Source organism: Sinocyclocheilus grahami, unplaced genomic scaffold, assembly GCF_001515645.1.
Source record: "Sinocyclocheilus grahami isolate Dianchi unplaced genomic scaffold, SAMN03320097.WGS_v1.1 scaffold1101.1, whole genome shotgun sequence".
NCBI lineage: Eukaryota > Metazoa > Chordata > Actinopteri > Cypriniformes > Cyprinidae > Sinocyclocheilus > Sinocyclocheilus grahami.
The window spans coordinates 204696-217827 of NW_015506280.1; the positions used below are offsets into that span (position 1 = coordinate 204696).

Here is a 13132-nt window from a genome sequence, read left to right on the forward strand (position 1 = left end):
TGTGCCTGTGGTAGAACATTGTTGTTATGAGGAATTTGATCTTTTTCTTATATATTAGTCAGAAACATAGGTCTACTGTATGCAAGTACATATACTGTATTGCATACAAGCCAATGCTTCTAGATGTGATGAATGTGTTTGATTCACTTAAAAGAACCAGTTCGTATGATTAACTCATTCATGAATCAGTCTACACAGGATGCACAGGATGTGTTTGATTCACTTAAAAGAACTGACTCATAAGAGTCATTCATTGAAGAATTGGACTTGTTCAGGATTCTCTGTATGTGTTTGATTCACTAAAAAGAGCCAACTCATAAGAGTCATTAGATTTAGAAACAGACTACACCGACATTACAAAGCTGCTGCAGGAAAACCTTTCAGAGTATTTTACTATTGTGTGCATTGGCGGAAGTGCTGTTAAAAAATTTAAAATGATTCTTTGTTCCCAAACTTGCTTAGGACACAGTGTACCACTTTTGGTCGGGTGGCACAGATAAAGTAACTCTATTGCCCCTACGAGTACTGTGACCCTTGCATAAATACTTGCTTAAAGTATGTTTATGGCCTCTCTCTCAAGCTGTTTCACCTCTCTGCCTTTCTTTTTTCTTCTCTTTTCTCTTGTTTGACTTCCACAGCTAATCGCTCTGCCCTTGCTACGAGTCGAGTCTTTCAGCAGTTGGTCTGCTTGATCACCTGGCTCCCATTGCTGCGCTCATGCTGAGTCGAACTCGCTCGGAATAGTAAATAGAACTGTAGCCTGAATGTCGTCCTTTTCATCCACTTCCTCGTTCTGACACTCCCCTGCTGCTCCTCAGAGGTCTAAGATAAGCTTCACAATACTGCTGAATAAAATTGTTTTTTTTGTGTTTTTTTTGCTAAGAGGACTGGAAATGACGGAAAGAGGATCCCCTAATGCAGGGGTTTTCAGTCCTGCTTCTGGAGGGCCAATATTCTGCAGAATTTAGCTCTAACCTGTCCCAAACACACCTGCATGGGTGTCTAGTAATCCTGATTAACTGGTTCAGATGTGTTTATTTTGGATTTTATGGCTTTGGATTTTATCTGGATTTCTTGTATCTTGTTTTATCTATAAGGGCCTAAAACTAGACTTTTTATAAAAATAGCCAAGTCTTTGTCGGATACTTCTCTTCATTTTCTACACTTGGTACCCAGGATTTGATTAGCCAATGGTTGGGCTGTGCCTGTGTTTCTGTACAGCAGTAATTAATATTTACAGTTTCATTGTATTCATGTGAAGCCTTGCATATTGTCCAACAGTTCAACTAATTCTTCTAAAATGCCTTTAATAACATCACATTCAATTACAAGCCAGTTATGTAATGACTTTCACCCTATCCAATTAGTGAACTGAAAAAAAGAACCTCCAGTCAGAACAAAGAGTGCATCTATGAGGCCTGTGCATTGTTGGATACACTTCTAATCCTGTTCTCTAGCTTTAAGCCCTCAATTAAAATGAACGAACATGGAATCTTGACCTTCTCACTCATAAATATTTTTTTTTAAAGTTAAAAGTTAAGTTTTCACTTCAAAATAACATTTAAACAGAAATGGCATAATAAACAGAACTGGCATAACTGCCCATTGTACAACATTTGGGAGGGAAATTGAGAATAAACATGCATTTAGGCTAAATTGTTAGAAGTAATGTTGTACAAATGTATAGATTTTTTTTTTTTTTTTCGAAAAGAGTATACATATACATTGTAAATGTTTGTGAACTATTATTATTTTTCGCTTGGGTAATATAATGTGTCAGATCTAAAAATCTAAAATAATAGAGTAATTATAGTTTGAAAAGCCATTTCACTCAGATATACATCACAATAGGCAAGAAAAAAAAAACAATCGCAACATTCATTTAATGCTGACTTTAAAGGAATAGTTCACCCCAAAATGAATATTTAGTCACAAGATGTAGATGAGTTTGTTTCTTCATGGGAATAAATTTGGGGAAAATTTGTTCTTGCTCACCAGTAGATCATCTGCAGTGAATGGGTGCCGTCAGAATGAGAATCCAAACAGCTGATAAAAACATTACAATAATCCACGCGGCTGCGTGTTTGTAATGAACGAATCCATCATTTAAGACATTTATAACTTCAAGGTGTTGCTTCTGGCTAAAATACAAGCCCATAATCCATAATATTGGTTTGACCAGAGAAAAGTCATCTTGTCTGAATCAAGAGAGAAATATGCACAGATAAGTACCATTTACAACTGAAAACAAAATAGTTCTAAAAATATATGTTGGTGGATTTTGATGTGAGAGGACAACAAGGGATGAACTTTTTCACTGGAGGAAGAGTTATTATGTTAAACTGCATTAAGGATGGATTTGTTTCTTACAAACACACAGCTTTTCACGTCATAAGATGTTAGTTGATGGAGTGGAGTTGTGATGTTTTTATCAGCTGTTTGGACTCTCATTCTGACGGCACCCATTCACTGCAGAGGATCCATTGGTGAGCAAGTGATGTAATGCTAAATGTCTACAAATCTGTTCCCATGAAGAAACAAACACATCTACATCTACAGGATGGCCTGAGGCTGAGTACATTTTAGATGAACTATTGCTTTAAATTTGATCTGGCCCCATTTTAAAGGCGATTGATGGAGTGGCATCATTGCTGTCATTTTGTTGATTGCATGAAAGCGATTTGGGTAAACAAATGACTCTTATGAGTATGGCCTGAATATTATTTTACCCAATAAAAAAGAATCAAGAATAAAGGGGGAAATAATTATTAGAGTATATTATGAAAGTATTATGTTTCTTTTGAAGTATCATGTTTGCTATTCAGTTAAAAATCTATAAGCTAAAATATACTTGGAAATTTGAATGGTTGATGTTGAGATCCTCCCCAATTAGTATGCCAAACTAATTGGGTTTATTAATTGTACTGGTCAAACCAATTGGAATAATCAGGGGTACGTGTGCCCCTCATTGCCTGCATGCAGTGGATGCGGACACTGTTTACAAGCACTGAATCTGGGCTCATACCAACCACAAAGTGAAGAAAGAGCGAGAAGAAGAGATAGATAGAGAGAGAGAGAAAGTAAGGACAGGTTATTAAAGTGTTATGGTGATAGAAACATAAGTGTTTTTCTTTTCTCTGTTCTGGCACATGGTCACATATCTTTAATGGCTTTAAAGGGGACTTGCCTCTTCTGAGAGCACTTCACGATCCATGTCTTTTCCACTGTCAGTGCAACATAATTTGTTTGTGCTCCTTACAATGGGACTATTGTTCTTAACTGGATTATAGAAGAATGTCATATGCATTATGTTAAACTTTAGGTTTTATTTTACAAGGGAATATGATGAGCGGTGCCTACAGTTCAGGCAGACATTACCGAAACTTGCATAAGTTGTTTTGCTATCTAAAACTGATGTTTGTTTAGCCATTTCTCAGACCGTTAAATATTGACTCATTTATCAATAAATCATACTGTATATTGACACTGCTTATATAATGGTTAGGCTTTATCATAAAAGCAGTTATTCACATATATTTATAACAACGCACTACCATTCAAAACTTTGGGGGCAGTAGGATTCTTTTTTTAAATGTTAAAATGAATACTTTTATTTAGCAAGGATGCATTAAATTGATCAAAAATTACAGTAAAGACATTTATGATGTTACAAAAGATTTCTGTTTTAAACAAATGTTTATTAAGCAGCATATCAGCATTTCTGAAGGATCATGTGACACTGAAGACTTGAGTAATGGCTGCAGAGAAATTCAGCTTTGCCGTCACAGGAATAAATTACAAGATATATTGAGATAAAAATTAGTTATTTTAAATTGTAATAATATTTCATAATATTACTGTTTTTACTCTTTACTTATTTTTGCCAAATAAATGCAGCCTTGAGGAGCAGTAAAAGTTAACTTTTGAATGTCAGTTGACCCACAATACATAAAAATTTAATATTTATTTATATTAATTATATATATATATTAATATTATATCTAATACTATTGACTCTATGCAATTAAAAAAATACAAATTAATGCACCAAATTGCTTGCTTAGCAGTTAATTTATTTAACTTTTTATTAAATATTGGTGACTTAGCATTTGCCACAGTTTTTTAAAAGCAAAAATCCACAAGAGGCATCAAAATGGTCAAATTTACTATGGTCAGAAGACACCCACTAAAATGTCATTCAGTGTAACATTCTTGTCAGACATATTTACAACAAAAATCAATTTATGACAGATTAAAAGACTAATTACTTTCACCCCAAATACTAATTAGTTGTAATTTTACATTTTTTTTAAATTTGCCACTATCCTAGGTTTTGCCCATTTGTCAGTAAGAATTTTAACTCATTTAAAACACAATCAAATTTAATATGCTCCCTTATTCTTTTATATATTTTAATATGTACAAGTCAGAATAAGCATGTTGTTTGAATTTTTACATAAATATTGTTACACTGAATGACATTGTAACATTATTTCAACAAAATTTTACATTTTATTCTCCAAAAACTTATTTGAAACCTTAAAAGTAGACACTTTACTTACATTTAATGTGCTTTCTATGGACATATAATCACTTTTGTAAATTTCTTTTGATGCGGACATCTTAATGTCTCTGACCCGTATACATTTTTAACGTTTGAATTATATATAAATATTAACCACAATTTTTTTTTTGTTAGTATATCTTTATTGCCATAAATATATATATATATATATATATATATATATATATATAATTTTTTTGCTCTATATAATACAGACCTAGAAATCTAGACAGTAAATAAACTAAATATACAAAATGTTAAAAATACCGTGCTCACTTGTCAGTGAACTTTCCAAGACAGGACCTCTGATACCATGACTATGTACAGCAGTTATTACATCAGTGTGTCGCTGCATGTTGATAAAACACAAAAAACATCAGCAAATCATCCGCCAACACTTCTGTTCAGTGAAGAATGAGCTACTTTTTTCCAGTCACCTTATTTTCAGTGTCTCCAATGACGAGTGCAGTATGTTGATCATGTCCACCCTCCTAAATGTTGGTATCAACAGAGGCCTATCAATGAACTTTCCAAAATTCTAGGATTTTACTGTGTTGGTAGACATTATACACTTGTAGCCTATTTTTCATGCTATGACTGATCTAGTATTTCCAGTGAACTTTGTTTAAGTGTTTTGACCCACAAATGTCATTTGTTTAACCAAAGGAGATTTAGGAGGCGGGTTTAGTCCTGTGCATCTAACATCTAATGACCTCAATAAAACCACATAAAAGCAAGTATACTAAATTGTATTGCTTTTTATTACCGATATTGTTACAGACTACTTCATCTGCCCTAAAAGGAGCTATCCAGCTTGGCATTGGTTACACCGTGGGGAATCTGACCTCAAAACCTGACCGAGATGTTCTCATGCAAGACTTCTATGTGGTGGAGAGTGTGTTTTTACCCAGGTATGAACAGAGGACAATGATGCAAACATTAGCTGCCTACGCATGTTGTTGTCAAAGTGGTCTGGAATGAGGAAATTCTTTCACAATTTATCACCCATTGCATTTAGTTTGGGTCATCGGCTCTTCAATTCTTCTCAAACAAGGAAATCTTCTCAAATCAGGGCATCTTGCAGTGTTTGATCACACAACTTGAAACTTGAGCTCATTCTACTTCCTGCACAGTTGATTCTCGCACAAATGATTCCCAAAAGCTCTTTAGAGTGAGCAGAGAGTTGATACAAGATTCAAAGAGACGACACTGATCCACTAGCCTGACTTCCTTATTTATAGAGTCTGATTCTCTCATTAGGGATTGCACTCCGGTTGCATTTGTTCGTCCTCAGTTTGAACCAATTTGACAGTCTATGGTTGTGTTCGAGATGGAATACTAGTGTACTAGTTACTGTATTTTGTGTATACTTTGTGATGCTTGCTATTTAAAAAAAAACAAGCATGGGATGTGCAGCAAAGCCATTATCTGTATTTACATTGGGAGTGATTATGGGAAATTATTTGTATTCGTATTTGCATTTGGCCAGAAGTGAAAGCATGACTTACTGTAAATTGGTTCAAACTAATCAAAGAAGCACATTAATTGTTTCCTTAAAGCGCATACTTCTTACCCAGTTCATACACTACCGTTCAAAAGTTTGGGGTTGGTAAGATTTTATGTTTTTGAAAATGCTCACCAGTGTTGCATTTATTTGATCACAATTATAGTAAAACAGTACAACTGTGAAATATTATTACAGTTGAAAATAACTGTTTTCTATTTTAAAATGTAATTTATTCCTGCGATGCAAAGCTGAATTGTCGGCATCATTACTCCAGTCTTCAGTGTCACATGATCCTTCAGAAATCATTCTGTTTTGCTGATTTGATGCTCATGAAACATTTCTTATTATTGTCAATGATGAAAACAGTTGTGCTGCATTATAGTTTTGTGGAAAACATAATACACTTTTTTAGGATTCTTTTTTTAATAGAACGTTTTAATGCATCCTTGCTGAATAAAAGTATTAATTTCTTTAAAAAAATTGTACTGACCCCAGATTATTAAATGGTAGTGTAAATATAGTATAGTATATAGTAGTAGTGATTATGCATAACAGATTCTTACATGCTTTATATGCACTTGGAATGACAATAGAATAAAATTAAATTACATATGCCAAAAAACATAACAATTGTTATACTGTATATATAAGCCAAATAGCCAAATATATATATATATAACTAAATCCAGAGATAGGGCATCACAGGCATTTTTCATAGAGAGTAGATGATTATTAAACAGAGGGCACTTAGACTTTGATATTATTGACTTTATAGGCATAGCACATGTGTACATATGTTGATTAAAATATCGCTCTACACTTACTTTGAATATAAAATATAAGTCTAATTAAGTTTTTTTAATATTACTCAGAAGCATTTGTTATTCGGTTTAAGGTCATATTATATTGCTTTTCTGAGCAAGGTAATCAGGCACATCCTATACTACAGAAATATGCTATGCTAACATATTTACATTTACATTTATGCATTTGGCAGAATGCTTTTATCCAAAGCCACTTACATTGCTTTCAAACTACACATTTGATCAGTTCTTGCTTTCCCCGGGAATCAAACCTATGACCTTGGAGTTGCTAGAATTGTGCTCTACTGTTTGAGCAACATAGACTGCATTACCAAATATAAGGCCAAGAAAAATTACGCATTCGTCTATGAGACAGATTTGACAATGCGGAAGCCCTATTTTTCAGAGTTAGGTCATTCGTCTGTCCCTCACCAGTCTGCTATTGTTTTAGTTCATAGGAAAAACTCCAATTCAGAGGTAAATTTTGGATTGGGTTACACAATGGGCATGGATTGGGGCTTAATAGTGAGTCATAGTCTGAAACGGCTAATCCTCAGAACTCATTCAAGTGCCCTGAAAAAAACAGCAACCCTCTAACCCACTTGTGAGGGATCACAGGCACTTCTTGTTTATCGTAATTTTGAGTGATTATGACATCATCTGGCCCTTTCAAATCATACTTTTAGGAATTATTCAAACGGGGTTAATCCAAATACTAATGCCCTGCCTCATAATAGCAAAAGGCGAAATGTGGGTTACAAGATTTTTTTTTTTCCAGGGCTTGCTTACATTTCATCATCTGTAACTGATGTGACTGACCCTGGTCTTTAGTTTGTGTAACCGTTAATAGAGAAAGCCTAGGACCTCCTTGTCCTCAGGCATTGGTTGCTGTTGTGTGTCTCTGGAAAAGATTACCTCTGGTGTTTACTGCTGGTGGGTCACATTGCAACAAGGACGCACTCAATGGGACTCAGAAAGATCAAATGTGTCTCTATTCCTTAGGCATAAAGGAGCATTTAGGTTAGGTAACTTCTCACAGGATAATGTTTACAGACAGAGCCCAGATTCTGCCCAGAAGCCTCTTGTGTTGGGGAATGTGAGAATCATTAATGCAACACACAGTTGATTCACTTATTTGCTTTGTTTTTGTTTTTTTTTGCGATGCATTAAGCAAATACTTTCACTTTTGCAGTGAGGGGAGCAACCTGACTCCAGCGCACCATTATCCAGACTTCCGTTTCAAGACGTACGCACCACTGGCTTTTCGCTACTTCCGGGAGCTGTTCGGGATCAAGCCAGATGATTACTTGGTAAAACACACTTTTCGATTTCTATTGGTTTTGGCCACATTAGAGGGCACATTAAATTGACCAAACGTGACAATAAAGATATTTATAATGTTGCAAAAGAACATTTAACATAAATGCTGTTCTTGAATTTTATATTCGTCAAAGAATCCTGAATTTTTTTTTTTATCAGTTTCCACAACTATATTAAGCAGCACAGCTGTGTTTAACTTCAGTAATAATAATAATAATAATAATAATTAATGTTTCTTGAGCACCAAACCAGCGTATTAGAATGATTTATGATGGATCATATGACACTGGAGTAATGGCTGCTGAAAATTCAGCTTTGCATCACAGAAATAAATTACATTTTAAAATATAATAAACTAGAAAACAGTTATTTCAAATTGTAATAATATTTCACAATTACTATTTTTACTGTATTTTCGATCAAATAAATGTACCCTCGTTGAGCATAAGAGACTTCTTTCAAAACATGTAGGTCTACATGTCTTATTTTGCATGATATTTCATCAAGATATAATAACTTGTTTCGCCCTCTACACAACTTTTATTTTAATGTGACATCACAAATCCTTTTTGCCTTTTTAACGCATCTCCTCCAACCATCTGAATTCTTTTTAGTATGTAACGCCAGCTTTTTGCAATCTAACCAACTGTTAAGAGATAAAATAAAGCACTATCTTACTTAAAAAAATTTTTTTAAATAAGGTTTATCTCAGAAATACATCATATTACAAAAGTAAACTGGGTTGTGAACAATATTTCATGTTGACTTTAATAGAAGACAAGAGCTGACAGGAAATGATGTGGCGACTGCAGGGGAAATGCAAACCAGTTCCGTTCATCACAAACTGCTATGGTTCTGATTAAACACATTTTTCACCTCCATATTAATGCCAAGACTATTATGTGTCCCGTTCCCTTAAATTTCCCTCTCTCTGAGCCATAACAAAGCATCTTTGTATAAATTAAAGTTCAGTGGCTGCTTACATCAGGTGCCAGTAAGACTGACCAACAGTACTACTGACCCCTGACGAACTTCTTTGCTGCACCTTGCCAACTGTGACTGGCAGGAACTCCGAATTTACGTCCTCATTTGTAAATTCCCAGCAGGGTTTAGCGGTTTGATTTGATGTGTTCTCGCTATGTAAGATGTGTCCTGGCACATTGAGGTGTTGGAGGTGTACGTTTCCCTGCACTGCAACACTGCCTCGCTCTGACTCGCAGCCACTGCAGTGCCTCTGCAGCATCTCTGCAGTTCTTGTACATTTTGATCTGCATGTTTGTGTGTGTGTGTGTCAAGGGTGGATGGTGCTGATTAGGCGTATGATCTCAGTTGAGCTGTTAATTGCCTCCTCTATCGCAGCCACTGCAGTGCCTCTGCAGCATCTCTGCAGTTCTTGTACATTTTGATCTGCATGTTTGTGTGTGTGTGTGTGTCAAGGGTGGATGGTGCTGATTAGGCGTATGATCTCAGTTGAGCTGTTAATTGCCTCCTCTGCTCTTTGACATCTAATGGCCTTGTAATTAGCCCAGCAGAGCGGTATCACTCCCAGGTGCCTGATAGTCTGGTCTACCTGTGTTATTTGTGAACCTGCATTATATCATCCCCTGTTATGAATCTATTGTGCACCACCTTTAGCTTGCAGTAGACAAAAATGTTAATTGGAGTATGTGCAATGCAACGCAGATGCTGGGTTTTGTGATTTCTCTAATGATAAGGGAAGACCTGGTTACATAATACCATTCAGAAGCTAACTTTTTGCATTCTACATTTTGCATAGGTGAATGGGAGTTCCTTTTTATTTGCATTTACTATGGACTATATTCCAGAAAAATCAGTATGAAGTGACTCAAGTGCATAGTATCAGTAAATCTGTTTAAGTTCAGAGTTCTTATATAGCTGAAGGGGTAAAGCACGGCAAATGCCAAATTTTGCAGTGCCAAAGTTGTGTTTTCTATGCTCAGGGAATATAAATACTACCATTCAAAAGATTGAGGTCGTTAAGATATTTGAAGCTAACTTTTTGCATTCTACATTTTGCATAGGTGAATGGGAGTTCCTTTTTATTTGCATTTACTATGGACTATATTCCAGAAAAATCAGCATGAAGTGACTCAAGTGCACAGTATCAGTAAATCTGTTTAAGTTCAGAGTTCTTATATAGCTGAAGGGGTAAAGCACGGCAAATGCCAAATTTTGCAGTGCCAAAGTTGTGTTTTCTATGCTCAGGGAACATAAATACTACCATTCAAAAGATTGAGGTCATTAAGATATTGAATTGTTTTGAAATAAGTCTCTTATGCTCGCCAAGGCATCAAATAAATGCAGTAATTTTGTGAAACGTTGTCAGTATTCTTCACTACATTTAATGTTTATTTCAGTGGGTGGCTTTCCAGTTATTATTTCTCAAATACAGTTATTTATGCATTGTGTATATCTTACATTTCGGCAAACTGATAAAATGGTCAACATGATATTCCATCACCTGTTGGACTAGAAATGGAAGATCATTGCATTGTGCGGTACAGTATTCCATCCAAAAATAGTATGAATAGTTTAATCTATTATACGCACATCTGAAACCTGTATTTTTAGGCAAGTATACCAGATATGGTTGTCATGTCATTTTTAAGTGGACATAACACACACAGTTTCTGCCAATCTCATGTTAATCTTGAGTACCTATAGAGTAGTATTGCATCATTCATATCTCCGAAGAGTCTTTAGTTTTATCACATTTTTGCCCATACAAGGAATTCCGCCCTTCATGATGTCATACAGGGCCATACTCGGAAAAAAAAACTTTCTGAAACTTATACAAACCCTGAAGGAGTGTCTTTGGTACAGAAATACTCAGTCATACGTCCAACTCGTTTTTTGAGACTTTGGTCATGTTTGGCATGAGAATCCAACTCTTTAATGGTGTAAATAAGTCAGAATGCATGAAATAGCATTAGACATCCCCTTTAATGTGATGTCTATAAGTATATAAGTATATAAATATAAAAGTTTATATTTAAGGTGATCACAATTTAATAAAAACTGAGCAAAACTCCGGCGTTTCAGAGATGACTCATCTGAGTGCCTCTGATTGGCGATTGCATTCATAAGCTCAACAGAATTGTGTGTGATTGGTTATAATGCGCAACACTGTAAAACCACGTAAAAAGAAATGCAACATGAGCAGATCTAAATTTAATGCTGCAATCAACACTTTTCATTTCATTTTCACTTTATTTGCGACATCCGTAATAGATAATTGTGTTTTTTAAAGGAATAATTGTGTTTTTTAAAGGAATAGTTTACCCAGAAATGAATATTTTCTCACCCTCGGGCCATCCAAATTGGATTGAATTGGTTTCTTCATTCAGAGATTTAATATTACCCTCTGCAGTGAATGGGTGCTGTCAAAATGAGAGTCCAAACAGCTGATAAAAACATCACAATAATCCACACGACTCCAGTCTATCAATTTAAATCTTGTAAAGTAAAAAAAAGCTGTGTGTTTGTAATAAACAAATACATCAAGGCGTTTTCAACTTTTTCACATTTTTAAACCATCACTTTTGGCCAAAATGTGTTGTCCTCGATCCATAATATTGCTTTCTCCAGTGACAAAGTCATCTAGTCTGAATCAGGGGAGAAATATGCGCAGATCCAACAAAAAATTTCCAAAACAAAAGTTCTAAACATATGTTGTGGATTTTGATGTGAGAGGGCAACAGGGGATGGACTTTTTTTGGGGGAGTATATTTTCAGCATTTTTTATATTTTTTAGTGAACTATTCCTTTAAGACCTTTTTTTTGTACAAGGAAATGTTTTGTACTGTAACTGGGCACTAAACATTCAAACGAATGTACAAAGTAGGAATGATGTCTAAAATGCAGTAGGAAATGGTCAGGCTAAGATGAAAGCAAGTGATTTTTCATGCTCTTCTGAGTTTGTTGTGTACATTTTTATAATTATGTAGATAGGGCTGAGGAAGCACAAGCTAATGAAAAAGCCCCACATACGCGGTATGACACACAGTCCAAATGCAAATGTCCATGTGTTTGGGCTGGAAGTACAACGTGACTGTTGACTTTCATTAGGCAGGCTTTGAATATGAGTGTCTGGCCTCGGTTCAACACTGTCCTCTGGCTGCCTCCTCAGGGAACCCTGCCAGAAAAGCCAGTAATGTTTGCTTTAAGACCTCATAATGTTTGGGGGGTTTTATGCGAGCCCAATTAAACCACATGACTTCCAGGCAGTAATCAGCTGATCTTTCAGTGTGTAAGGCAAACTGTTTTTGGGAAACACATTCAGATACTGCAGCCAGTCAATTTGGTGATGTTTTATAAGTCATGTGTTATGAGTAACTCCTTTCTTTAGGGTTTACTCTTTGTTGCCAGTTTAACATAAATATGAATTGGTGATTAGGTGTTTTAAAGAATATATTTAAAACAGGTAAAAATAGATGCTCTTTTGTAAAGGTCCCAGAGTACCTCATTATAAATTGCATGCATACACTGTTTTTCTGAAGTCTTGTGCATTTCAGATGCCCTTGGCTCCCATTCATTTTCTTCATAGGGACTGACGTAATTATTTGCATAATTATTAATAATAAATAAATAGATAGATAATAAATCAATAGAATCTAATAAAAAAGACTGTACAATTGAAAAAAACTACATATGTGACCCTGGAGTCTTAAGTCGCTGGGGTATATTTGTAGCAATAGCCAAAAATACATTGTATGGGTCAAAATTATAGATTTTTTTTAATGCCAAAAATCAGTAGGAGATTACGTAAAGATCATGTTCCATGAAGATATTTTGTAAACTTCCTACTGTAAATATATCAAAACTTTTAATTATTATTATAATTTATAATTATAATTTATTTTTAACTTATAATTTTTAATTTTTGATTAGTAATATGCATTGCTAAGAACTTCATTT

At 34.9% G+C, this 13132-nt stretch overlaps 1 protein-coding gene across 1 annotated transcript in view; it reads left to right on the forward strand.

Annotated features, from left to right (window-relative positions):
* The first annotated feature begins 5020 nt into the window (after nt 1-5020).
* The window catches only part of pip5k1bb (phosphatidylinositol-4-phosphate 5-kinase, type I, beta b), a 30513-nt gene continuing 22401 nt past the window's right edge, over nt 5021-13132 (forward strand). Inside the window, exons 1-3 of the mRNA XM_016252353.1 lie at nt 5021-5032; nt 5345-5475; nt 8067-8184. Coding sequence (XP_016107839.1) covers nt 5021-5032; nt 5345-5475; nt 8067-8184 — 261 coding nt within the window. The remainder of the gene's footprint in view (nt 5033-5344; nt 5476-8066; nt 8185-13132) is intronic.